This window comes from Emys orbicularis, chromosome 3 (assembly GCF_028017835.1).
Source record: "Emys orbicularis isolate rEmyOrb1 chromosome 3, rEmyOrb1.hap1, whole genome shotgun sequence".
Taxonomy (NCBI): Eukaryota; Metazoa; Chordata; order Testudines; family Emydidae; genus Emys; species Emys orbicularis.
The window spans coordinates 186,455,252-186,483,246 of NC_088685.1; the positions used below are offsets into that span (position 1 = coordinate 186,455,252).

The 27,995-nt window shown below is 43.8% G+C and overlaps 1 protein-coding gene across 24 annotated transcripts in view; it reads left to right on the forward strand.

Moving 5' to 3' along the window:
- NRXN1 (neurexin 1) overlaps window positions 1-27,995 on the forward strand; it is a 1,214,702-nt gene that overhangs the window by 415,656 nt on the left and 771,051 nt on the right. For 23 of the 24 annotated variants that reach the window (XM_065401764.1, XM_065401747.1, XM_065401749.1 and 20 more), the window contains one exon: window positions 27,894-27,995. This exon is cut by the window's right edge and continues 200 nt beyond it. In XM_065401764.1, the coding sequence (XP_065257836.1) occupies window positions 27,894-27,995 (102 nt within the window). Of the gene's footprint in view, window positions 1-16,554; window positions 16,578-27,893 lie in introns of all 24 variants that reach the window. The other variant, XM_065401748.1, reaches the window with a different exon arrangement.

Here is a 27,995-nt window from a genome sequence, read left to right on the forward strand (position 1 = left end):
ATTCTCTATCCCCTTTTTAATGATTCCTAACATCCTGTTTGCTTTTTTGACCGCCTCTGCACACTGCGTGGACATCTTTAGAGAACTATCCACGATGACGCCAAGATCTTTTTCCTGACTCGTGTAACTTGTTCACTTGGGGTTTTACCAGACCTTTCCCCACAATGTAGCCAAGATATTTGGCCTCTGTAAACCCTACAGCACACTTGGCAGGGTTTGCTGTAAGGCCAGCTCGCCTGAAGGTATCGAGGACTGCCTCCACCTTCTCCAGGTGGGTTTCCCAGTCTGGGGTATGAATGACCACATCGTCCAAGTAGGCAGCAGCATAACTGTTATGCGGGCGTAATAGCTTGTCCATGAGGTGCTGGAAGGTAGCTGGGGCCCCATGTAGTCTAAAAGGGAGGACAGTATATTGAAAAAGACCCTCTGGTGTAGAGAACACAGTCTTTTCCTTTGCGTCTTCTGCAAGGGGAATCTGCCAGTACCCCTTTGTCAAGTCTAGGGTAGTCAAGTACCGGGCATTACCCAGACGGTCCACTAGCTCATCTATGCGAGGTATGGGGTACGCGTCAAACTGGGATACTTCGTTTAGTCGCCGGAAGTCGTTGCAAAATCTTGTGGTGCCATCAGGTTTGGGCACCAGCACGATTGGGCTGGACCACTGACTGTGGGATTCTTCGATGATCCCCAACTCCAGCATTTTTTTTACTTCTGCTTTTATTTCCTCCCTTTTTGCCGCTGACACCCGATAGGGCCTCATTGTTACTCTGGCCCCAGGGTTCGTGACGATGTGGTGATATGTCTCGGTTGTTCGACCCGGTTTTGTCGAGAACACATCTTGGTTCCGGAAGATCATCTCAGACACCTCATTCTTCTGGTCTGGTGTTAAATCGGGAGACACTCTCACCTGTTTGGAAGGCTTGTTTTCCTGGGTTAGGTCCTTTTGGACCATTGTGCATGTCTCTTGTGCATGCCAGGGTTTCAGAAGGTTAATGTGGTAAATCTGTTCTTGTTTTCTGCGTCCTGGCTGCCACGCCTTGTAGGTTACTTCCCCCACGGGTTCAACCACCTCAGAGGGCCCCTGCCATTGGGCCAGAAGCTTGCTTTCTGCCGTGGGTACCAACACCATAACCCGATCCCCTGGTTGGAACTGTCGCACTTTTGCCTGGCGATTGTAATGGGTTCGCTGGGCCTCCTGTGCCTTCTCCAAATGTTCCCGTACAATAGGGGTAACCTGGGCTATCCGGTCTCGCATCTGCATTACATGCTCTATTATATTTCTCCCCTCATTGGGTTCCTCTTCCCAGATCTCTTTGGCGATATCTAGTATGCCACAGGGGTGACGCCCGTATAATAACTCGAAGGGGGAAAACCCAGTTGAGGCCTGAGGTACCTCCCGGATAGCGAACATAAGGTAGGGTAGTAGGGTGTCCCGACTTACCACCTTCCTTATCATAGCCTTGAGGGTTCGGTTAAACCTTTCTACCAACCCATCAGTCTCCGGATGGTAGACCGAAGTTCTCAGGGTATGTATATGGAGCAGTGTACAGAGGTCCTTCATTAGCTTCGACATAAATGGGGTTCCTTGGTCGGTTAATATCTCCTTCGGTAGCCCCATTTGGGCAAAGATCCCCACCAGCTCTTTGGCTATAGTTTTAGAGGCCGTGTTCCGCAGGGGGACGGCTTCTGGGTAGCGAGTAGCATAGTCCAAAACAATAAGTATATATTGGTGGCCCCGAGCCGTCTTCTCCAGGGGTCCCACTAGGTCCATGGCTATTCGCTTGAAGGGGACCTCTATGATGGGAAGGGGTACTAAAGGTGCCCTCAAGTGGGGATGGGGACTGTGCAGCTGACATTCCGGGCAGGAGGCACAGTACCTCCGCACTTCTTCATGTACTCCGGGCCAGAAGAACCGTCGTAGGACTTGTGCCAGGGTCTTCTCTACCCCCAAATGCCCCCCAAAAAGATGACTATGAGCAAGACTTAATACAGCGTTCTGGTGTTTTTGAGATACTAGGATCTGCTGTACCTTCTGCCCCTGTACTGGTGCAACCTGGTATAAGAGATCCTTCTTCATTATGAAGTAGGGTCCTGGTCCCTGGGTTTTCCCTTCCACGGGGACCCCATCTATTTCAGTCACCTCCTTCCTAATGTTGTCATACCTTGGGTCTTCTGCCTGGTCCCGTCCAAAATTTCCTCTCCCGGGGCTAATCTGCCCAAGTTCTAGGGGCCCAGTCTCTGTTGCCTCTACTGGTTCAGAAGCATTAGGTTGAGGGTCAGACTCAGGTGCTTCTCCCTCCTGCGTGGCCTCCTTTTCAGCTGCGCGGATCCGCCTACCTACAAGAGCGACCCTCTGGCTTTGGGTCAGTATTCGGGTTCCCAAGGCCTTAGCTGCCCTTCTTTCCCTTTTTGTCTTTCTACCCTGTCTGGGAGTGGAGAACAAATCTGGGGATATTTCAGAGAAGATTGGGGGTTGACAGTCTGCTGTGGATGCCTCACCAATTTTAGGGTCCCCATCTTTCTCCAATCCCGCTACTGGGAGTAAGTTTCCAAACCCTGGGAAGTCCCTCCCTATGAGCACCGGGCATGGGAGTTTAGGGACTACACCTGCTGCTACCTCAGTAGTGTTCCCTTGGATCTCGATTTTTACTGGGATGGCGGGGTAGTAACTAACTGTCCCATGGACACATGTTATCCCCGTACGTTTAGCCTGCAGCAGCTGACTACACTTCACGAGCTTCCCTGAGATAAGCGTGATAGCACTCCCTGAATCAACCAGTGCCGTGGTCCCTACCCCATTTAGTTTCACTGGTCTGGTATACATATGTGGGGTTAGTGAGACCCCCACAGGTGGATTAGGGAGCATGGATCTGCCCAGTTCCCCAGGTTACACTGCATAGGCTCCTCAGCATTGGGACACTGTGCAGCTATGTGTCCCCACTCCCCGCAGGCATAACATCTGTATGGAGCCCTAGGCGTTCCCCGGTCTCTTGGTTTGGGCAGTCTAACATCACGATCCCCTTCTCCCTCAGTGCTCTGACTCTTTGTGGCCTCTAATGGGCCTTCAGCCTCTCTCTTTTTCCACCTGGGTCCTCCTGGTGGCCCAGTCACCTGAACTTTAGGGCTTGGTGCTGCTAGTTTAACCCGGGGTGCCTCTTCCTTAACTGGTCGGGTCAGCTCCCTCGCTGTCCTTCGTCTCTCTACCAGGGCGACAACCTTGTCCTAGGTGGAGGGTTCGTTCTGGCTTACCCAGACACGAAGGTCTGGTGGTAGTCCCCTCATGTATCGGTCGATGACCAGAACCGCTAGTATCTCTTCCGGACTCCGGGACTCTGTTTGCAACCACTTTCGTGCGAGATGGATGAGGTCAGACAATTGGGACCGCGGGGTTTTGTCTTCCTGGTACCTCCAACCGTGATACTGCTGGGCCCGCACTGCTGTCGTTACCCGAGATCTGGCCAGGATCTCTGCTTTCAGCTGGGGGTAGTCTGCCGCAGCCTCTTCAGGCAGATCATGGTAGGCCTTCTGGGCCTCCCCACACAGGAATGGGGCAAGGATGCCAGACCACTGATCTCGAAGCCAGGCCTCCCGTAGGGCTGTCCTCTCAATGGCCAGAAGATATGCCTCTACATCATCCTCCCGTGTCATTTTCTGCAGCAAATGGCTGGCCCGTATGAGCCGCGTCCCATCATGGCCGCGATTCAGCTCTGTAAGGGACTTTACCTGGTTTACCAGTTCCCGCAACATAGCTCGGTCTTGAGCAGCCTGGTCCATCAGCAGATTAGTCTCTTGCTGCAGCCGCACTGCCTCCTGTTGGGCGGCTGCCTGGACACGGGTAGCCTCCTGCTGGGCCGCCATAGCATGTATCAGTGCCCGCACTACGTCATCCATTGTGGTGAAAAAAAATAAACCCTCTCCCTTTTTTTTTTGTTGTTGTTTTTTTTTAAATCACCTTCCTTCTTCTGCCGCGCTGGGCACCCCAAAATCTCACCCCTGACACCAGTGTGACAACGTTCCTCCTCTATCTTGGTGGGTCCTGCGCTTATTGGCGGATTTTCTTGCCTCAGAGATTCACCATGTGGGTTGGGGAACAGCCCAGAGACCTTCCCCTCTGGAAGAACCCACAGTCCAGGTCAATTGGGAGGTTTGGGGGGAACCCGGGCCGGAACCTCTACTCCGGGTTCCAGCCCAGCCCTGTGGACTGCAGCTGTCTATAGTGCCTCCTGTAACAGCTGCATGACAGCTACAACTCCCTGGGCTACTTCCCCATGGCCTCCTCCAAACACCTTCCTTATTCTCACCACAGGACCTTCCTCCTGGTGTCTGATAACGCTTGTGCTCCTCAGTCCTCCAGCAGCACACCCTCTCACTCTCAGCTCCTTGCGCCTCTTGCTCCCAGCTCCTCACACTCGCCCCACAAACTGAAGTGAGCTCCTTTTAAAACCCAGGTGCCCTGATTAGCCTGCCTTAATTGATTCTAGCAGCTTCTTCTTCATTGGCTCCAGGTGTCCTAATTAGCCTGCCTGCCTTAACTGGTTCTAGCAGGTTCCTGATTTCTCTAGTGCAGCCCCTGCTCTGGTCACTCAGGGAACAGAAAACTACTCATCCAGTGACCAGTATATTTGCCCTCTACCAGACTCCTGTACCCCACTGGTCTGGGTCTGTCAGAGTACATGGAGTCTGTGTGCAGCTTTCCAGTTATAACAGAATCTTGAAGGACCATGTCAGGGTCATTTTGTACCTGAACCTGAACGTCTGGGGTTTTACCTGCTCCAATGCCCATTGAAGCCATTGAAGGCCTTAGATTGGGCCTTTGGTAAAGTGTATGGCTCCTTAGTTGATCAAACTGCTATAGAATCATAGAATCATAGAATATTAGGGTTGGAAGAGACCTCAGGAGGTCATCTAGTCCAATCCCCTTCTCAAAGCAGGAGCAACACCAACTCAATTATCCCAGTCAAGCCGGGCCTTAAAAACCTCTAAGGATGGAGATTCAACCACCTCCCTAGGTAACCCATTCCAGTGTTTTACCACCTTCCTAGTGAAATAGTGTTTCCTAATATCCAATCTAGATCTCTCCCACTGCAACTTGAGACCATTGCTCCTTGTTCTGTCATCTGCCACCACTGAGAACAGCCTAGCTCCATCCTCTTTGGAACTCCCCTTCAGGTAGTTGAAGGCTGCTATCAAATCCCCCCTCACTCTTCTCTTCTGCAGACTAAATAGCCCCAGTCCTCTCAGTCTCTCTTTGTAAGTCATGTGCCCCAGCCCCCTGATCATTTTCGTTGCTCTCCGCTGTACTCTCTCCAATCCCTACTATAGTGGGGGGACCAAAACTGGACACAGTTCTCCAGGTGTGGCCTCACCAGTGCCGAATAGAGGGGAATAATCACTTCCCTCGATCTGCTGGCAATGCTCCTACTAATACAGCCCAATATACCGTTGGCCTTCTTGGCAATGAGGGCACACTGCTGACTCATATCTACTTTCTCATCCACCGTAATCCCCAGGTCCTTTTCTACAGAACTACCGCTTAGCGATCTCCAGCCTGTAGCAGTGCATGGGATTCTTCCTTCCTAAGTGCAGGACTCTGCACTTGTCCTTGTAGATCCTCATCAGATTTCTTTTGGCCCAGTCCTCCAATTTGTCTAGGGCACTCTGGACCCTGTCCTTACCCTCTAGCATATCTACCTCTCCCCCCAGTTTAGTGTCATCTGCAAACTTGCTGAGGGTGCAATTAATCCCAGAATCCAGATCATTAATAAAGATATTGAACAAAACCGGCCCCAGGACTGACACCTGTGGCACTCCACTTGATACCGGATGCCAACTAGACATTGAGCCATTGATCACTACCCATTGAGCCCAACAATCTAGCCAGCTTTTTATCCACCTTATAGTCCATTCATCCAAACCATACTTTTTAAACTTGCTGTCAAGAATACTGTGGGAGACTGTATCAAAAGCTTTGCTAAAGTCAAGATATATCACATCCACCGCTTTCCCCATATCCACAGAGCCAGTTATCTCATCATAGAAGGCAATCAGGTTGGTCAGGCATGACTTGCCCTTGGTGAATCCATGTTGACTGTTCCTGATCACCTTCCTCTCCTCTAAGTGCTTCAAAATTGATTCCTTGAGGACCTGCTCCATGATTTTGCTGGGGACTGAAGTGAGGTTGACTGGTCTGTAGTTCCCTGGGTTCTCTTTCTTCCCTTTTTTAAATTTGGGCACTATCTTTGCCTTTTTCCAATCATCCAGGACCTCCCCCGATCGCCATGAATTTTCAAAGATAATGGCCAATGGGTCTGCAATCACATCAGCCAACTCCCTCAGCACCCTTGGATGCATTAGATCTGGAGCCATGGTCTTGTGCACGTCCAGCTTTTCTAAATAGTCCTTAACCTGGTCTTTCACAACTATCTGTGAAGTGCTATGCTTGTTTTGAAGCATATGGCTAAAACCCTTACTTGAGTTTTGAGGAGCATCTAATGCAAATCAAACAAATTGCTTGATGAATACTTACAGATATGTATGTTTTGTGTTTGAAATTATTTTCTTGACTTAAAAAGAAAAACCTTTAAAATGATGAGTTGAACTTTCCTGTCATACTATCTGAAGTAATTATATGAAGGATATTATCATTATAAAGTGAACTGCTCATGTAAGACTTTCCAATTTTCTTGTTAATGACACACAGCTATCCATAGACAAAAGTCTATGTACTGCATTTTGTTTATAGAACACTCACTAATAATTAATGCAAATAATAATAATAATCAAAGCAGAAGTGTCCACATAAACACCAACATACTTTACCCTTTTCCCTCAATTATAAGTATCATAACTGTTTTTCAAAGTATGTCCTGAGGCATGTCCTATTTCAGAAAATAACCCAATCTGCAATTAAATAATGGGAGGTGAAAATCAGTGAAGGAATTACATAATAAAACAATGTTATAAATGGCTTAAAACTGCTTTTCTAGAGTAATAGAATTCTTTGTCACTGAGCTGGTGCTTTCTTTTAAGTTAATATGTAATAAAAATACAACTATCATTTTATTTCTTTGAGTTGGGCAAGGGTTCACAAAAGTTCAAGATGGGACAGTTATGCTGCTGAGAATCAGTAAATGAGATATTTTAATAATTTGTGTGTGTGTATATATATTTATGTATATATACATATGGAAAATATTTTTCTATTTTTAAAAAAGGAAAATTAAATCCAACAAGGTGTGGCCCAGGATTCTGCATGTCTTGTGCACCTAAAATGCCTATTGGAGTCAGTTGGAGATTTGAGTATACAAGGAATGCAGGATTTTGGGACGCTGGGTTTGTATAGAAAAGGTGAGGACATGTTTAGTGTCCTCACATGAAATAAAGAATGTAGTAGCAACAAAGGGCCCTATTGCAACCTTTGAGTAGAGACTATGGTTATCCAACATATCTGAGACCAAGGATGAGGAAGGAGCCAGTTTTCTCTCAGCAGAATTGTTTCCTGTTCCCTCATCCCCTCCACAGGGCCCTCAGTTTAGGGTTTGCCCATGGGGAGAACTGGGGGTGGGGTCAGAGACAGCTGTAGAAACAATATTATCTCCATCATCAGTTCCACTGAATTTTTGAATAAGGTAATATTCTATCTGCTGTGTGTAGACAGAGAACGTTAGCCTCAGGGTTGTCAATCTGCTATCTTTCATGAGCACTTTAATAGAAAAGTATAATAGACTTCTCGCAGTACCAATATAAGTTATTTGCACCTCTGACATGCTTGAGCTTATATTAGGCTGGTCAGGGGCGGGGATGGAGTGGAGTCGGGGTGGGGCCAGGGGGCGGGGAAAGGGGCGGGGGGCACGGGCACCCACCGGCGCTGGAGAAAGTTGGCGCCTATGGTCAGAGTACTTAAAAGGGCAATGCACATCTCTTACACACACGGTGTGTGTCTCTGTCTCTCCCTGCCATGCTGTCTCCCCTTCCTCCATTCCTGCTGCCTTGTAGAGTGTGAGGCTACATTAACAACAATGTGTTAACCCTTGAGGGCTCAGCTGAGTGCTAATTCATCATTTAGCAGTAAGGTATTCCCTGAGAAATATCCCACCCTCTGACTTCACCACCTCAACCAAACTTCACAATCATCATCGCTGTGTACCAGTATTAAATTGTTTGTTTAAAACTTATACTCTGTGTGTGTGTGTGTATATATATATATATATATATATATATAGTCTTTTGTCTGGTGAAAAGAAATTCCCTGGAACCTAACCCCCACCCCCTATTTACATTAATTCTTATGGGGAAATTGGATTCGCTTAACATCGTTTTGCTTAAAGTCACATTTTTCAGAAACATAACTACAACTTTAAGCGAGGAGTTACCGTATTAATAAATCAGCTGTTACAGCCTCTAAACTTGAGAATTTTAAAGCACCATGAAAACTCTCTAGTACTTATTCAGCACAAAACAATAAAGTGGGAACTTGCATGACTCTAAAGACTGAGCAGATTCATTTACTTAGTATATTTTAATGCTCTGAAGTTTGTATCATGTATGGTTTCTGTAACATGAGTTAACTACATACTTTTACTATGGAAAATAGGCAGTTCTTTGATATTAAAAAGATATCATGCCACTTTATTAAATGTTATATATACCAAAAATAGATTAGTTTATATAAACTACAGAACTGTCAAACTCCCTTCTGGCAAACAAGTGGTCCTCCAAATGTCTGATTTTTTTTTAACTTAAGCACACATTCAAGAAGTAGATTTGCTTTGATTATATACCTTTGATTTATTATTCTATATCCACTTCAAATATGATTATACCTTTGATTTATTATTTTATATCCATATTTTATATGCTTCTGTCTCTGTTTTAGGCTTTTTTTTTTAGTGCCCTTCTCAACACTATCTAAGCCCTGCAAAACTCATGCAATGTTTGTTTTTAATAAACACATGGCTCTATGGTAAATCACATAGTAATTCTTTGAGCTTCCATGTCCATCCCATATTGCTTAGCACAGTACCCTTGCAATCTAAAAGCCTGATGCAAAGTCCATTGAAGTGGATAGGAATATTTCCATTGACTGCAGTGAGCTTTGAATCAGGGCCTAAGCACCAGAATTTATAAAGTGCTTAGTACCCTCCATGCCTTGTAAGGCAGACCATATAAATGACTTTTTCTGTGGCTCATCCTGTTGTAAAGGCAGAGCAACTCTGGTTTGGATAGCTCTAACAATGTGTACTTACAGCTTAAGAATTACATTAGCAGCAATTTCAGGTTCAATAAAATATTCATGATAATAAATAATGAAGTATGATTATCTTCAGTTTTACAAAAATACTTGATTTTAGAGTGTATGGAGACTCAGTAAAATTGAGGTTATTTTGTTAGATTATTACACCAAAACCCAACAGTACTGTTTTTTCTCCTTTTTTTCCTTTTGTTCTACAATTTCTCCAGGAAAACCTTATTTTGTTTCAGGAGGTTTCAACTGTGCAATATTGAGGATTGATATGGGAAATATGGGATTCTTTAATGTTCAAGATTTTGCTTCTTGCAGAAATGAGTCATGGACCTGTTCAGTAGGAGCTATTTCCAAATTTACTGATGAAATATCTTTGACAAAGATACCTGACATTCCTATGCTGCAGCTCTGTATTAGAGATAGCAAAATAATTAAAATCATTATCTTTGAATAATCTCTTCTCATTGAGTGAAGAAATTTGCAAATAATTTTGTGGAATATATTTAAATCATCTGTTAAACTAGTTGAATACTGAAAATAAAATCCAATGTTTTATTTGTCCACTGACAAGAAAAAAAAAACTCCTCAAGAAAATGACTGTTACTTGAGAAGCTTGAATCTGTATAATGTAGCATCATCTCGAACACCCATATTCCCTTTCCCAGGTTCTGCCATCTTGCTGATACACTTCTTCATTTTTCAGATGGAGATTTTGGTTGAGGAAGCCTTCAGGTCAAAGTCTGATTATGCCAAAAATAAACATAGTATTTCTTCAAAAAGCTTACAGCAATGTGACAGGCATAATTGTAACCCTTCTGCCAGGTGGAGCCAGCAGCAACTAGGGCTGGATTCAGTATCTAGGGGTTTCTTTTCAACAATACAACACAAAACTGGCTCGAGCCCCCACCCAGTGACCTGGGACGATTACACACCACCCCCTGGGTGCCTCTAAGAGGCAATACTTCCCGTTTCGCAAGCACCGAGTCTGAGTGTAGCAAAAACTTAATAAAAGGAGGGAAGTAACTCAGCAATAATTTGGGAAAACACTGCAACTAGGATTCATAAACACAAACCATGAGCAAAAGACCCCCTTCCCCCCCAAGAAAGTTGGTCAATGTCCTTTTCCCCTCAGGTTCTTAAGTCCAGCAACCCAAAAGTCCCTTTAATGTGCCCGTCCATTCTCTGTACCCCACAGTTGCTGTCCTTGGCTGGTGCAGCCCCAGAGTTCAGAGGTTCATCCGCAGAGTTCACCTCCCACCTTACATGCTCTACTGCTCAGGCACTCACTTGTCACCCCAACGGCTGATTGTCGTGCCTCTGTGGGGCTCTGCTCTGGCCCTCTCCACCAGCCACTCTGCTGGCCACTTGCCACGCCTCTCTACCAGCTGCCTAGCTGGCCACTCATCAAGATGTCTTCAGGGTCCCCCCACTTAACACAGCTCTCCGTGATTTAAGCTGTTAGTGCAGGAGCCTCACTGCTGGTGCACACTGGGCAATCTCTTCAGTGATTTCAGCTCTGCAGTATGTAACAAAACTCTCAATTGAATCTGAATTAGCTCTTTTATTACATCATCGAGAGAGGAATGGTCAAATGGTGCCTAAGGCCCTTAAACAGGGCCCACACCACCAGGTATAAGTACCTGTCCCCACCCCCTCTCAACTCATTGGTCTTTGGAACCCATGACCCCTGCCTAGCGAGTGCCGTTCAGTTGAGGGTGAGTCCCTCCGTAGGGGTATGCCAGGTACAGTTCTGCTGCCCTCGGTTAACACAACAAGGATAACAATCCTTTATTATGCCTACCCCAATAACAAAGAGACTGGGGATCCAACCCCAACCCCAAGTGATCATTTTGGCAAGCAATCCCATCATGCTGAGCATTTAGGCAAGGTGAGTGTGTCCATGCAAACGAGATCAGCTTCTGAAGACTTATTCCACAGCTCACCACTAGATATCAGGGGAAAGCTCATTCAGACTCTTCTTACATAAGCAAAAGATGGAAAAGGCCAGTGCCCACTGAAGTAAAGAGCTGTACAGATGAAGCCATTTGTAGTGTGCAATAAGTGTTTTTTCAGTTTGGTCTACAAAACCTGTATTCCTGAATGCCGTCTATTGGCATCATAGCTATTAACTAATATTTACATATTTAACAGATAAAGAGCTATTTAGTAACAACTCCTGTCCCATTTACATGTTAATTAGATTGCCCTAATGTAGTTTTTTGAAGTTCTGTACTAGCAGGGATATCCTAGCCTAGATGTGACTATTGAATAGGACTCATTTCATAGCGCTAGTGAGTTTATGTACGTTTCCTTTGCGTTTTATGTTTTTCCATCTTGCGTTACTAAAATATCTCTAAATGAAGCTTCCTTTGCGGAGGGAGAAGAAAGAGAGGCTGCTTATCATGTTGCTGTAAAATCAGTTTGTTTTCTTTCACCAGCTGCTGATTAGAGGTGAAAGAAAAATGCTGTGTTTCAGGTTGCTCTTGGAGAACTTCAAGAAATGAAGGGCCCAATACTGTGTGGTGTTGAAGCCTTCCAAACCATTTTCAATAGGAGTTGAGGATTAGCACCTTGTATGAGGAGCTCAGTGCTCTGCCCTAAAGTCCTGAATCAAAGCCCATTGAAACCAATGGAAAGACTCTGATTTCAGTGGGCTCAAGTCCAAAAGACTCGATTCTGCTTCCATTGAATTCAGTGGTAAAAGTCCCACTAACTTTAATAGGAAGTGGATCAGATTTTAAGTGAGCAAATAGGAAATGTACCCTTCTCTGCACTACAGGATGTTAATTAATAAAACATGTTTACTTTCTGAGACCTTTGTGGCATAAATGGATCAGGTAACTTTTTTGTTTGCATGCAGACTTTATTATTCACAATATGTATCACTTTCAACGGGAGAGATTATATAGTAGGTTTATATACTAAGAGAGTATTCAGAATGAAAACATGTTGCATTTAATTATTGATATTCACATTATGTTGTTTTTTTATGCAGGTAATTACATTTAGTCACTAAAATGCAACACTTTAGTTACTGCCATGCAATTTTAATATTTTTTCAGTTTTGTAGGCAACAACAAGCCATAAATTCGAAAACAAATATGATATTACTGAGTATGACTTAATGTCCTTTTTAATATTAGAGTATTCTGTGAGTCCATGTAGTATCAGCATATGGATGTGCATATATATGTCCTATAATTAGGGCTGTCAATCGATTAAAAAAATTAATCACAATTAATCGTGCAATTAATTGCACTGTTAAACAATAATTCAATACCATTTATTTAAATATTTTTGGATGTTTTCTACATTTTAAAATATAATTGATTTCAATTACAACACAGAATACACTGTTCACAGTGCTCACTTTATATTTATTTTTTAATTACAAATATTTGCACTGTAAAAAGCAAAAGAAATAGTATATTTCAATTCACCTAATACAAGTACTGTAGTGCAATCTCTTTATAATGAAAGTTAAACTTACAAATGTAGAATTATGTACAAAAAATAACTGCATTCAAAAATAAAACAATGTAAAACTTTAGATCCTACAAGTCCACTCAGTCCTACTTCAGCCAATCGCTGAGACAAACAAGTTTGACTACAATTTGCAGAAGATAATGCTGCCTACTTCTTGTTTACAATGTCACCTGAAAGTGAGAACAGGCATTCTCATGGCACTGTTGTAGCCGTCATTGTAAGATATTTACGTGCCAGATGTGCTAAAGATTCATATGTCCCTTTATGCTTCAACCACCATTCCAGGGGAGATGAGTCCATGCTGATGACGGCTCTGCTCGATAATGATCCAAAGCAGAGCAGATCGACGCATGTTCATTTTCATCATCTGAGTCAGATGCCACCAGCAGAAGGTTGATTTTCTTTTTTGGTGGTTCGGGTTCTGTAGTTTCCGCATCTAAGTGTTCCTCTTTTAAGACATCTGAAAGCATGCTCCACACCTCATCCCTCTCAGATTTTGGAAGTCACTTCAGATTCTTAAACCTTGGATTGAATGCTGTATCTATCCTTAGGAATCTCACATTGGTACCTTCTTTGTGTTTTGTCAAATCTGCAGTGAAAGTGTTCTTAAAATGAACATGTGCTGGGTCATCATCCGAGACTGCTATAACATGAAATATATGGCAGAATGCAGGTAAAACAGAGCAGGAGACATACAATTCTCCCCCAGGGAGTTCAGTCACAAATTTAATTAACACATTATTTTGTAACGAGAATCATGAGTATGAAAGCACGTCCTCTGGAATGGTGGGTGAAGCATGAAGGGGCATATGAATGTTTAGCAATTCTGGCACATAAATACCTTGCAATGCCGGCTACAAAAGTGCCATGCTCTCACTTTCAGTTGACATTGTAAATAAGAAGCAGTCAGCAGTATCTCCCGTAAATGTAAACAAACTTGTTTGTCTTAGCAATTGGCTAAATAAGAAGTAGGACTCAGTGGACTTGTAGGTGCTAAAGTTTTACATTGTTTTGTTTTTGAGTGCAGTTATGTAACAAAAAATAAAATCTACATTTGTAAGTTACACTTTCAGGATAAAGAGATTGTACCACAGTACTTGTATGAAGTGAATTGAAAAATACTATTTTTTGTTTATCATTTTTACAGTGACAATATTTATAATAAAAATAATATTATAAAGTAAGTACTGTATACTTTGTAATCTGTGTTGTAATAGAAATCAATATATTTGACAATGTAGAAAAACATCCAAAAATATTTAATATATTTCAGTTGGTATTCTATTGTTTAACAGTGCGATTAATTTTTTTAATTGCAGTTACTTTTTTTTAGTTAATTGTATGAGTTAACTGCGATTAATCGACAGCCCTACCTATAATATGGTAGTCTTTAATATTGTATGGGATCTAAACAAATTTCTTGCCAGTCAAGAGTAAAACATGTTTCTTGTTGAGATTACTGAAGACTTCTTTGAGTAAGAATTCACATTTTTCTTTCCTGCCACGGCCTTTCCTCTTTGTGATTCCGCCTGGCTTTGGCCACCATGTGTGGAATTCCTTAGAAAGAAGTCACTTAGTAGGCCAAATTCTGCACACAGCCACCTGGTAGAAAACTTGTGGGAGCAGCACTGGAAGTACAGAACATAAATCGCTGGCCATAATTTGCTATCTCCCAAGACCTCAGAGACTCTTCTCTTGAGAATCACAAAACAGACTGTGTGTTTTTATGTACACCCCTTAAACTGCAAGTGGTCGGCATACAGTTTTGTCTTGCATTTGCATGGATTTGTGGGCTCCTTTTGCACTGTATATGTGTAATTATGACACTATCCAGAATATGGTCCAATGGCTACACTTTGATGCAGATGCACTGTAGCAGGGGTTCTCAAACTGGGGGTTGGGACCCCTCAGGGGGTCGCGAGGTTATTACATGGGGGAGTTGCGAGCTGTCAACCTCCACCCCAACCCCGCTTTGCCTCCAGCATTTATAATGGTGTTAAATATATAAAAAATGTTTTTAATTTATAAGGGGGGTCGGACTCAGAGACTTGCTATGTAAAAGGGGTCACTAGTAAAAAAGTTTGAGAGCCACTGCACTGTAGGTTCACTGAACAGAAATTGTTAAGTAAAAGGACTGTGTGTTCATGGGCATGTTTGTTGTAGTTTTTTTCCATGTAAGCATTTGTTTCATAAAAGCTAAGTGTAATATAGCTATAAATCCAGGACCCTGTTGTTGATTCCGCAAAGTCTGCTTTGCCTAGGGTTACCATATTTAAAAATTTAAAAAAGAGGACACTCCACGGGGCCCTGGCCCCGCCCCTTCACCGCACCTTCCCCGACCCAACTCCGCCCCTTCCCTGCCCGTCCCCGTCCCAACTCCGCCTCTTCCCCGCCCCAACTCCGCCCCCTCCCCTGAGCGCCCCGCATTCCCCCTCCTCCCTCCCAGCCACCCGAAACAGCTGCCCGAGTGCTACCGGCTTCACGGTTTGCCGGGCAGCCCCCAGACCTCCAGACCCTGCGCCCCCGGCCGGGCGCTTCCCCTCCTGGGCTACGGCTGCTCTGGGGAAGCACCCGGCCAGGGGCTCATGGTCTGGAGGTCTGGGGGCTGCCTGGCAAACCGCGAAGCCAGTAGCGCTCGGGCAGCTCGGCTCTTCAGCTACACAAAGCTGAGGTGTCTGGGGGGAGCAGCAGCAGCCGCCGCCGCAGGGGAATCCGCCTGCAGCTCGCAGCCTGCCGGAGCCGCTCTAAGGTAAGTGGGGGACTAATATTTTCCCAGACGTGTTCGGCTTTTTGGCAATTCCCCCCGGACGGGGATTTGAGGACCAAAAAGCCGGACATGTCCGGGAAAATCCGGACGTATGGTAACCCTAGCTTTGCCCTATGGTGACCTCCAGAAGAAATACTCCACTTTGAAGCTTCCAACCCCGTCTCTTAAATATTAAACATAAAATTCAGATTTGTGCGCTCACTACAACTGTAATAGCTGCTGTGAAAGGAGGGTTGCGAGAGTCAGAAGGGTTGCTTCTATGTCTGCAGTTGAAGATGGACTGGAGTAGCAGTAAAAGTTTAATTTCACTCCAGGAAAGAGTCTGTGAGACTGCCAAAGCCACATGATATGATATCTGAGTTGCCAGTTACCCTCCCACTCCTCTGTTTGCTAACCTTCCAATACTCTTTCAGCCAGCCCTTAATTGGTAAAACAGTGAATTGCAAATGAAACCAATGAAGCAGAACCTGTGGGCTTGATTAAGATTTCATACCAGTGTAAATCAGTATGTAAAGGACTGTTGACCCTTACTAAAACTCAGTGGGGGTGTTTTGGTTGGCTAGCTCCCAGTACCAAAAAGAAAGGGGAAGGGTCGAAGGGAAATCAGGACCCTGAGACCGACAGTCCCCAGGAACAATGAGGAGAGGCCAGTGCTCCAGGTCAGCCGAACTGACAGGTCAGGCAGGCTAATCAAGGAGTCAGGAGACCGGGGGGTCCCATCCACCGTGTGAGCTGAAATTGCCTGGGTCAGATAGAGTGGGGTCGAGCTAAGGAGAAAGCAGGGGCCCAAGCTGAGCTGGGAGCAGAGTTACAGAAGCAGCCCACAGAGCAGACCTGTGCTGGGAGGAGAGCTGCAGCAATCAGAGCCACAGGGGCCAGAGAAGCAGTCCAGGGAGCTGTAGGCAGAGTGGAGCTGTGGCAGTCCGGAGCCAGGTGCAGTGAGCAGCTGGGGAGAGCGAGGGGGGACCCTGGGCAGCAGGCCCAGTGCAGGGAGACACCCCCAGCCAAGATGACTTTCAGGCCAGACTTGGAGGGGGATCATAACCCCGATGGAGAGCGAGGGCGACACTGGGAAGGAGGGTCCTAGAGCCTGAGGGCGTGTGGCCACCCCCAGAGCAAGTGTCTGACCTGCAGCATCCCTGCACCACTGCCAGAGCCTGAGAAGGAGGCCTGGGACTTGTGAGGAACAGACTGAACTTCCCTTACATTCCAGAGACGCTGGTTGTGATGTCCCCGTGCCGCAGAGCAGGGTTATGTGTTTTCCTTTAACCTTTCCCATTTTTTCCTTATTTTTTAAATTTGATTGCTGTTTAATAGATTGTATTTCCTTTGAACTCTATGTAACGATCAATGGGTCAGGGAAGCATCCAGTGCAGAGAGAGCACCGCGGAGTGGGGACACCCTAGACCCTGCCCTAAGTGACCACAACAAGGTTGGGGGTCAAGCCCCCCAGGAATCCTGGACCAAGCCTTGTTGGGGTTACTAGGACTCTGCCACACAGGAAAGTGGAAGGGGAATCCTTGAGGTCAGGCAGGCTCCTGGGTAAAGGAAGTGGGAGCGAGGACTCAGATCCTTTCCCTGGCCCATTTCACCGGGGTAGTGCATAAGCCAGGAAAGTTCCCCACAATAGCGGGACCATTGCCCCGCTTACAAGTAGTAACTCAATCCAAGTCAGTGGGCCAGTAGTCACACAATGGGTGTAAGCCCCTGGTTTTTTGTTTGTTTGTTTGTTTACAATTAAATACATGTATATACCGAAACGTAAAACCCATCATATTTCCCTTATGCCTCTCACTAAGGGTTTGGTTTAGTTAAACTCCTGAGGTAGTTGCTTTCTGAGGCACAGCAGACAATTTAATAAGCCTTTTTTTTTTTGTTTAAGAAAGGAAAGTAGCTAGTTCACTCCTTTGAAATGTTGGTCCCCAGCTAACAGATCTGTCATCTTGTCAAAGAGAGGAGTGTCTGTCAGAAAGCATCTCCCTCATGCCCCTGTTGCTATTTGGAAATTTCAAGGCTGTGTTAAGGTTCACATTTTTTCTCCTTCTTTCTGCAGAGCCTTTATTATATACTTTAATTTTAATATTGCATAATTTTTTGTTCATTTTCCCCCACTTTGGTTTAGTATTTACTTTCTATAACCAACATTTTCGTTGTAAGGTCAGTCTTTGAGCAGGGGATTGGACTAGATGCCCTCCTGAGGTCTCTTCCAACCCTAATATTCTGTGATTCTATTACCTACTGTATGTTTAAGAAAAACAACATCAATGTATTCAATTTTTATGAAAAAGAAATGTATTTCACACATCAAGGCAATTCATTAATGATCTGTTAACAAATATGGAATCCTATTCTGGTCCATGCTTTAAGAAACATGAAATAGCACAAGAGGCAGAGTTAGTTAGGTTTGCAAACAATTTTTGCTATCACATACTTCATTATTTTCCCAAAATGTATGTATCAGAACATTCCTATTACATCAATGAAAGCCAACATAAATCAGCTACCGGGTCAGGTTCAGTCCTGCCTTATTTGGGTCATCGGCTGGCATAAAGCAGGTTACAGAGCCCGTTTCAGCAAAAATCTTCATTGGTAGAAATATTGTTTAGTGCTGCCTTCAAATGAAATCTACCCTAACTAGCAATGGAATGGGTTACCTAGGGAGGTGGTGGAATCTTCTTCCTTAGAGGTTTTTATGGTCAGGCATGAGAAAGCCCTGGCTGGGATGATTTAGTTGGGGATTGGTCCTGCTTTGAGCAGTGGGTTGGACTAGATGACCTCCTGAGGACCCTTCCAACCCTGATATTCTATGATTCTATGATTCTGTTAGAACCCCTGTGGGGAGTGCAGCAGTGTAAACAGGCATAGCAGCTCTCACTGTTACAGAGGGTGCAATTTGCTAGGCTAGTGGACAGAAGTCCATCCTGCTGGTTACTACCAAAACCAGAAAGACTTAAGCTTTAATCCATTAGAGGCTGTTTAGGGATCTGAGGCAAAAAAAAATCTGTTTGGGGATTGGTCCTGCTTTGAGCAGGGGTTTGGACTAGATGACCTCCTGAGGTCCCTTCCAACCCTGATATTTGTTCTTTTTTACTTAAAGGTGTGAAGGTCTGCAACTGTAATGCCATTTAGCAGCTGTCACATCATTATTCTTGTAGCAACTGTTTCCAAAAATATGCAATTTATTTTGTAATTAAGCCTAACTGATGCTGACACACATTTTTGCTTCACACAGGAACATAAAATATTCACGGTATTTACTTGTAAATTTGGAGCTATGAGTAGAGTTATATTCTAGGTTTATGACCTTATAACTGGAACACCAAGCCCAGTGACCAGGAACATTTGGGTGCCCCAAGGAAAGATCTTGGAAATTGACTTTACACCATTGTATTGTGTCTTGCATTTCCCACATTCAGGAAAATTAGATGATGGATGTTAAGACACTGACATTGCTTCATCCTCCATATAATGCATATTCATCACTGGCTCACAATGCAATGTTATTGCATGTTGATGCTGAAATTAGTTGTGATGACAAAACATGCAAAACTTGATCTGACCTTACTGTACTAAATGTCACTGCTGGATTAGGCACCTGATAGCTCAACTGGTAACTCAGCCCAGCAATTGAGGATTTCTATTTTGTTGTATTTTTAAGGTATGGTGGGATAAAACAAGGGCTCCCTAGCTCTCTAATATACAAGAGCTTGTTGAGAGATAGTGTCTGTCTTTGTGTATTGACTTCTGAGATGATTTTAGTTTAGTTTTTGTTATATTTGCTAGGCCAGCAGGGAGAAAAATGTCAAAGAGCTGAAGTACTGGGACCTGAAAGAGTTCTGCCTCCTAAATTTAATTTCAGTTCTGTCATCTATGTGACTCTCATCTCATATTACCTGTAGTGGAAATGTTTGAGATTTCCAACTCACAATGGTATATGAGATTAATTGATCAGTAGTACACTTACATCCAACAAAACAAACTTTAAAAAAAAGCAACTACCAAAAAACAAACCCAGCCCCACATTAATTGCTTTTGATTCAGAACACATACAAAGGACAACATGGTATGTACTCTGTTACATGGAGGGAGGAATCGTGATATTCCTGTAAAGCTGTATGTATTAGTGCAGTTGAACAAAGATCATTAAGCCTATCTATTGTTAATGTCTGATCATTCATGTCATTACCCAGAGGTGCTGCAGAACTCATTATAGAAAACTCAGGGAATGGGAACAAATTCAAAAACCAAAACTGAATTTTGTTGAGTGCATAATCCATTGTTGTATTGATTGAGGAAAAAGCTACACAAGAATAAGAATTCAGAGAATTACCTTCAGTGATTTTACTGAAAGGTCATCTGATGGGACACATTAAGTAGATGTTTGTCAGTCATGGCTGCACTGATTTGATCTTTCCAATAACAATTCAAGCTGCTTTTTCCAATAACGAGGTGTAGAGTTGCTGATTTGGCTTTTTATTTTCTTCCTCAAGGAAAATGTCATTAAATTAAAATTTAGTCTTGTATATTTAAAGAAGGGCATGATAGACACAAAAAACGTTAACCTTATTAAAACCTTTTTCAAATCTGTGTAAACTGTGGATCTCTTTACAGTATTCGATTATAAAGATTTTTTCAGCATTACAAGTTCAAATGAATACCCTTACATTTTTCTGCATGCCTTTGTGTGTGTGTGTGTGTGTGTGTGTGTGTGTGTGTGTGTGTGTGTAAAATATATTATACCATTTGATAGAAGTAGTTTGCAGTGAATAGGGTGCACCCATACTGTACTGTATGCCTTGCAAGTTTACATTTTATCAAATATGTAGTGTTTATTAAGGCATTAATCATATGGTATAGGTATGACACAAGTTGATGTATGGGGAACTTCTCTCTTAAAAATATTTGTAGTGATTTCTTACTATGGTTCTGTTCTAAACACAGACTTCCATAAATCTGTACCAAACAAATTTGTTTGAACATTTTAGTCCTTTACTAAATATTTATTAAATGGGATCTATAGCATTCATAAAATCTACTTCCTAATGCAATAAAGCCTCAGCAAACGCAGTATTTTAAATTTCTTTGTGCAGAGTGAGCCATATTCTCCCAGCCTCGCCCATTCACTGAAACATGTGAGGGGTCCAATACGCACTGCTACCCAGGACTGGCTCCAGGGTTTTTGCCGCCCCAAGTAGCGAAAAAAAAAGAAAAAGAAAAAGAAAAAAGCCGCGATCGTAATTGCGATCGGCGGTACTCCGACGGCAGCTCCATCGTGGCGCTTTCTTCTTCGGTGGGAATTCGGCGGTAGGTGCTTCCCTCCGAGAGGGACCCGCCGCCAAATTGCCGCCGAACAGCCCGACGTGCTGTCCCTTCCCCTTGGCCGCTCCAAGCACCTACTTGCTGGGTTGGTGCCTGGAGCCGGCCCTGCTGCTACCAGTGTAATGTTGTACTCTGCCTCCAGGATTGTGATTTAAATCAGAATTTTTTAAGCCCTGAAAACCAGTACATCAAATTGTGGATATCTTAGTGTATGGTGTAACAAGTCTCTTCTTATCACCTGTTTCTGACACACTAGGCTGGGTGTGGGCAGACTTAGTATGTGCTGTACTTTGGGCTATGCCAGAGATTAGAAGTATTAGTCAAAGAGGTACAAAAGGACAAATTTTCCCTTCAGTTTCTCCTATGAAGCCCCTCCACATTGAAACTCTAGGTGTATCTGAAGGCAAAATGTGTCCTCCACTGGGTGACATGAGTACAACTCCCACTGAAGTAATTTCACATGTTCAACTAGTAGGAGTTGCAGTTGTATAACTGAAGGAAAAATTGAGCTCAAAGGTGAGGTTGAAAGAGACGCTGTGCTAGATGTTAGACCTGTAAAGCTCATTGTGGCCAAAATGTGTTCAGATGTAGCTGTTTGGACTTAAATATATTTTGTCATAGGTGAAATCCACCTAGGTGAATGTTTCAATACAAGTAAATAAAATAAATAAAATAAATAAATTAAAGGAAAAGGTGAATGATGTAGAAACTTAGTACTGTAAAGTAATAAATGGAAACTTCTGATAATTATGTAAAATATATAGTAAAAGAATATGTTCATCTTATATCCACATCTGTACATGGGATCAATGTATCTGCCAGTCTGAGCACTATAAGCACAACTTTATGAAACATGTCAACAGATGTATACATAAGAGACAGGTAGTCTTTGTAAAATCTGCCCTGATTGTATCTGGTCCCATACACCTTACCCACGAGATTCCCTGGAATCTGAAGAGAAACAATAATATTGCTGTCCCCAGTTCTCTCAGGCTGATGTTCTTGGCACAAAGTCTGCATCCATAGAGCTGATAGCAGGTCCAGTTGTGATAAGGCCCTCCTTGTCAGGTGATCGTTCCCATTCGTACTGACCATCAGCCCCTGCCCATGATTTGGGCTTCCTCTATGGATGTATTAACTCTGGGCTTTATAGCTCTGCTCATTTTTTTTGTTAACAAAACCACCCATTTCATGATGCATTTCTCCTGCCCTTTGTTTATCAGTGAATGCCTGGCATAGGAAGCAACCAGTGTGACAAATGCAATCAAATGGTATCTGTCTGAAATGGAGGAAATATTATGCCCAGTTTGGAAGTTCATACTACGTAGATCTGACTATATTTGAGAGAGGCACTGCATGAAAGCAAAATTAGCCTTGAAGAGGATTCTGCTGTGTGCACAATAACCAGAAATATGCATGAGCTTCAGATGGATCCTCATGCCCTTACTCATGTCCTTGTAGGACTTGTCCATCATCACATGGGATTTGGTTCACCTCCTTATTTCTGCAGACAATGACCAATAAATAACAAAACTTTGCTTCTTCCTTGATCTATACAGTGAGACAGTGGGTCTGTATCACCCACACTGGGATAGGAAATGAGCCAAACCTACCTATTATCAGTATATAATGCCTGCATCTGTAACTTTCACTCTATGCATCCGAAGAAGTGAGGTTTTTACCCACGAAAACTTATGCCCAAATAAATCTGTTAGTCTTTAAGGTGCCACCAGACTCCTTGTTGTTTTTGTAGATACAGACTAACACGGCTACCCCCTGATACTTGACTACCTATCTTTTATAGTTGCTATTACTGTAGTATCTGAGCACCTCACAATCTGGAATGTAGTTATCCTCTTGACACCAACGTTCGGCAGGCAAGTAGTACAGATGGGGAACTGATGCACAGAGAGACTAAGGGCTAGATTTACAAAGGGACTTAGATGCCTAACTGCCACTCCCAGTGCCTAAATCCCAGAATCAGGCCCCATTGGGATTCACACAGGCCATCCAGCAATTTCTGAACACCATAGGCGCATAAACTCACTTGGTGCCTACATTTTTGCAGTGTAAATTCCCACACTTCTACCTGTACATGTGTACAGTGCAGCCCCACACTGGGCAGCATGATGATTAAGCACCAGAGAGATGTACAAATGGGGGAAAGATTGGCATTCCCCAACCAAATTCATCTGTGGGCTCCGATCCAGTAAGTGTGCTCTGTGTTCACCTACCGGATCAGGCCCAATAGGTGAAATCACATAAAATGCCCCTCCCACCAAGGGAGGCGAGCTGTATGAGGATCTCCCTTATAATTTTTATCCCAGTATAATATAAGCGTACTCAGCAGGGATGTGGAAGACCGTCAGATCAATTCCCCCTTCCACCTGAGGAGAAAAAGGGATTTGAACAGAGATCTGCCACCTCTCACCTGGACAAAAGATGGGAACTGGGAGTCAGGGGAGTGCCCTAGCCACAGGGCTATAGGATATTCTGATGTGGGGCTCCCTTAGTCTCTCTGTTGAAGCTGTTCTGTTGTGAATAAATAATGAAAGAGTCATTGAGCCAGAGGTTGGGAGAAGGAGGGGAGAGCACTTGGAGGAGAGGAAGGTGATCAGGAACAGTCAACATGGATTCACCACGGGCAAGCCATGCCTGACCAACCTGACTGCCTTCTATGATGAGATAACTGGCTCTATGGATATGGGGAAAGCAGTGGACGTGATATATCTTTGACTTTAGCAAAACATTTGATATGGTCTTCCACAGTATTCTTGCTAGCAAGTTAAAAAAGTATGGCTTGGATGAATGAACGATAAGGTGGATGGAAAGCAGGCTAGATTGTCAGGCTCAACAGGTAGTGATCAACGGCTCAATGTCTAGTTGGCAGCCGGTATCAAGTGGACTAACCCAGGGGTCAGTCCTGGGGCCAGTTTTGTTCAATATCTTTATTAATGATCAGGATGATGGGATGGATTGCACCCTCAGCAAGTTCGGAGATGACACAAAGCTGGGGGGAGCGGTAGATATGCTGGAGAAAAGGGATAGGGTCCAAAGTGACCTAGACAAATTGGAGGATTGGGCCAAAAGAAATCTCATGAGATTCAACAAGGACAAGTGCAGAGTCCTGCACTTAGGACAGAAGAATCCCATGCACCGCTACAGGCTGAGGACCGATTGGCTAAGCGGCAATTCTTCAGAAAAGGATCTGGGGATTACAGTGGACAAGAAGCTGGATATGAGTCAAGAGTATGTCCTTGTTCCAAAGAAGGCTAACGGCATATTGGGCTGCATTAGTAGAAGCTTTGCCAGCAGATCGAAGGAAGTGATTATTCCCCTCTATTTGGCACTGGTGAGGCCACATTTGGAGTATTGCGTTCAGTTTTGGGGGCCCCCACTACAGAAAGGATGTGGACAAATTGGAGAGAGTTCAGCAGAGGGCAACGTAAATGATCAGGGGGATGGGGCACATGATTTACGAGGAGAGGCTGAGGGAACAGGGCTTATTTAGTCTGCAGAAGAGAAGAGTAAGGGGGGATTTGATAGCAGCCGTCAACTACCTGAAGGGGGGTTCCAAAGAGGATGGAGCTTGGCTGTTCTCAGTGGTGGCAGATGACAGAACACGGAGCAATGGTCTCAAGTTGCAGTGGGGGAGGTCTAGGTTGGATATTAGATAACACTATTTCACTAGGAGAGTGATGAAGCACTGGAATGGCTTACCTAGGGAGGTGGTGGAATCTCCATCCTTAGAGGATTTTAAGACCCAGCTTGACAAATCCCTGGCTGGGATGATTTAGTTGGTGTTGGTCCTGCTTTGAACAGGGGGTTGTACTAGATGACCTCCTGAGGTCTCTTCCAACCCTAATCTTCTATGATTCTATGAGAGCAGACATGAGGATAACTCTATAGCAGGGATTGTCAACCTTTGGCACACAGCCTATCAGGAACAGAGGGTCCTGTGGCACCTTTAAGACTAACAGAAGTATTGGGAGCATAAGCTTTCGTGGGTAAGAACCTCACTTCTTCAGATGCAAGAAGTGAGGTTCTTACCCACGAAAGCTTATGCTCCCAATACTTCTGTTAGTCTTAAATGTGCCACAGGACCCTCTGTTGCTTTTTACACATTCAGACTAACACGGCTACCCCTCTGATACTTGACACCATGCAAAGCCTATCAGGGTAATCCGCTGGCGGGCTGCGAGACATTTTGTTTATGTTGACCATCCGCAGGCACAGCCCCCTGCAGCTCCCAGTGACCACTGTTTGCTGTTCCTGGCCGAAGGTTGCCGACCCCTACTCTATAGCCTGGTGGTTTGAGCAATCATCTGAATGTAGGGAGACCCATGATCTACTCCCCCTACTACAACAATTTTAATTATTTATCCACATTGAAATATCTTCAATAGGAGAGATGGAGGGACTTTACGTTAGAATATCCCATAGCTCAGTAGCTAGGGCACTCAGCTGAGATGTGGCAGATCCCTGTTCAAATCTCTTCTCACCCTCAGGTGGAGGAGGAAGTGAACTGGAGGTCTCCCATATCCTACGTGAGGACCCTAGTCAGTGGCCTAAGAATGATGTGGGTCATCCTGCTTCAGTGGCAGCAAAAATGACGTAGGCACCTAACACCAAAAAAGGGTTTGCAGCTGAGAATCCGCCCTGAAATGTGGCCACTCTAGCCCTAGGACCATGGTGCACTGTGGGAAAACTTTACTGCCCGCCCTGTGTGTTACCAGGAATCAGCTCGCTTTGCAAAAGTCTTGATCGGTTCACTCTCCATTGCAAACCCAGAAGTATCTCTGATAGTGTGCTTGCAGATCAGTGATCAGAAGAGGATGGATTAACAACACTGCCCTGAGCTGATGCTGTTCGCAAAGGGGGGTGACTTCCATTTTCAATAGAGTGGACTGCAGATTGTTGTGATAGAGAGGACTAAGGAAGTTGTCCCAAAGAATTCTGGGATATTTCTGGCTGACTTCCATGACCAGAGTCAAACGTGGTTGCATCTACACTGGAAAGCAATAGGGCTCAGACCCTTGGTCCTGTTTTAACTTGAACTTGAACCCTCCAACCCTGCAGGGACTTGGGACTGTTGGTCTGAGCCCTGGATTAGCGTAATTGGAGTATATAGATGCAAGGGAGGGTTAGGCTTGAGCCCAGGCTCAAGCACAGACTTACACTGTAGTACAGACATACTCTAAGAAGGGCACGGCTTAGGCCTTCTCCTCAACATCTGCCATTGGCTACCATAGGCAGGATCTTCCTAGTGTGCTGGCTTTTGTGAATCCCGTTTGGAGGTACCTACCTCTCCCTATTCATTGTATAGAGAGCCGAGATGTCTAACTCAGGTGTTATCAATTCCAGCAATTTTTTAGGTGCCTAAAAGTTAGGCCTAATTTACTTTGTTTGGCCTTTAATCACTCTGTTACAGGTGATATCTACAAAAGCAGGTGATACTTGCCCCACAGAGGTCTTGTGAAGCTAATTTAATTAACCTTAATAAAGTTATTTGAGAACTCTGGGTAGAAGGTTCTATATAGGTGCAAATATTATTGTTTTGTTTTGAAGCTGATAGGCCCTCAAAGTGAATAGTTGGTGTGCAGCCTCTGTGAGACCTCTCTTGAGAGCCACTCCCCTCCCGCAAATAATAGTAAATGATGATCATATCATCAACAGTGTTTATGTAATGGCAAAGTGAAAGATGGTGGTGAGAGTTTTAATTTCCATTGTATTACCCCCTGTGATTCAATTGGCCTTTCCTGGTATTGTAAGAGGTAGCCAAACCATCTGTTACGATAGCACTATAGCAGTGAAAGCATTTCCTTTGATTACTGCAGACTTTTTCCTTTAGAAAGTATGGTGTCCAATCCCAGGCAGGTTTTTTTTTTAAGTGAGATTTTTCTCCTGAGAGGGAAATTCTTCTTTTCTCCTCTGTATCATACACCTAGCCTTTGAGATATATTAGGGTCTTCTCTGAAGGAATTTTGGAGTACAAATGACAATTTGTCATTGAAGTAAAAGGGGCTGGCTTGATATGGCAAACACTGTTAAACCTTCTGAACCTATTTTTCCACTGCATTGCAACTGGTACAAAATGGATGTAAAACGTTACCATATTAGAATTCTGCTCTCATTTGGACAATGAGGTGTTTTACACCTGCTTTGAACTAACTTTGAACAGGTGTAAATGACTTTACAAGGGGAAAGGGAGTAGAGAATCATAGCATGACATTCTGGCTCTAATTAAGTCCATGTCACAAGTCCCATTGATTTTAACAAGGCCAAGATCCCACCATAGTTTCTAGTAGAGTGAATGAATAGTACCTTAGAAGTGCAAGATATTTTTTCTCCAAGGTACTGTCTACACTGGGAAAATGCATTCTAGAAAACGTGTTCCCTAACATATCTTCACTAGCATGATGTTAAACACAATTTTGCCTTTAGTGTGAACAGGAAAAGTCATGTTTAAAAGCTTGGTACCTGGTTGTGGGGAGGATCTTACCATTTAACCAAGCTAATGTGTTTCTGAACATGGCTTGTCTCTTTGTATGCTATGTGCTCAGTTGTGTTCAAAATTATTAGTCAAATGGTGTTAACGTATTCTAACCTGATACTATTTTCCCAGTATAGACATGGCCACTGAAAGTTCCTTCACTAATACTTAGGGCTTGTCTGCAAAGAGCCATTCAGAAAAGTTAAGGTGAATCCTCTTGGGAGAATTAAGTCAGAGTGAACTAAGGCCACTTCCCTCCTGAATTAAAGCATACACAAGAGGGTTTAATGTGTTTTAATTTATGTGAATTGACTTCACACTTTTAGCAGATTCACTTTAACTTTCTAGAGTATCCCTGGGTAGAGACGACCTTAGAAAACTAATTTAATTTGAATGTAATGCTTGATTGGTCTGTTTCTGTTGGCTTCTTAATGGATTTTAAGTATTGTAAACACACAGTACTCTGTGTGACATAATATTTATTGGTGATGACACTAAAGTTAACTACAAAAAAGGCTGTTTTTCATGAATTTTATTTTTAAGTTCCAGGGATTTTAAATCTTTTTTCCTTTTTTTTTTGTCAGGAAAAGAAGAATATATTGCAACATTCAAGGGATCGGAATATTTCTGCTATGATTTGTCCCAGAACCCCATACAGAGCAGCAGTGATGAAATAACTCTGTCAT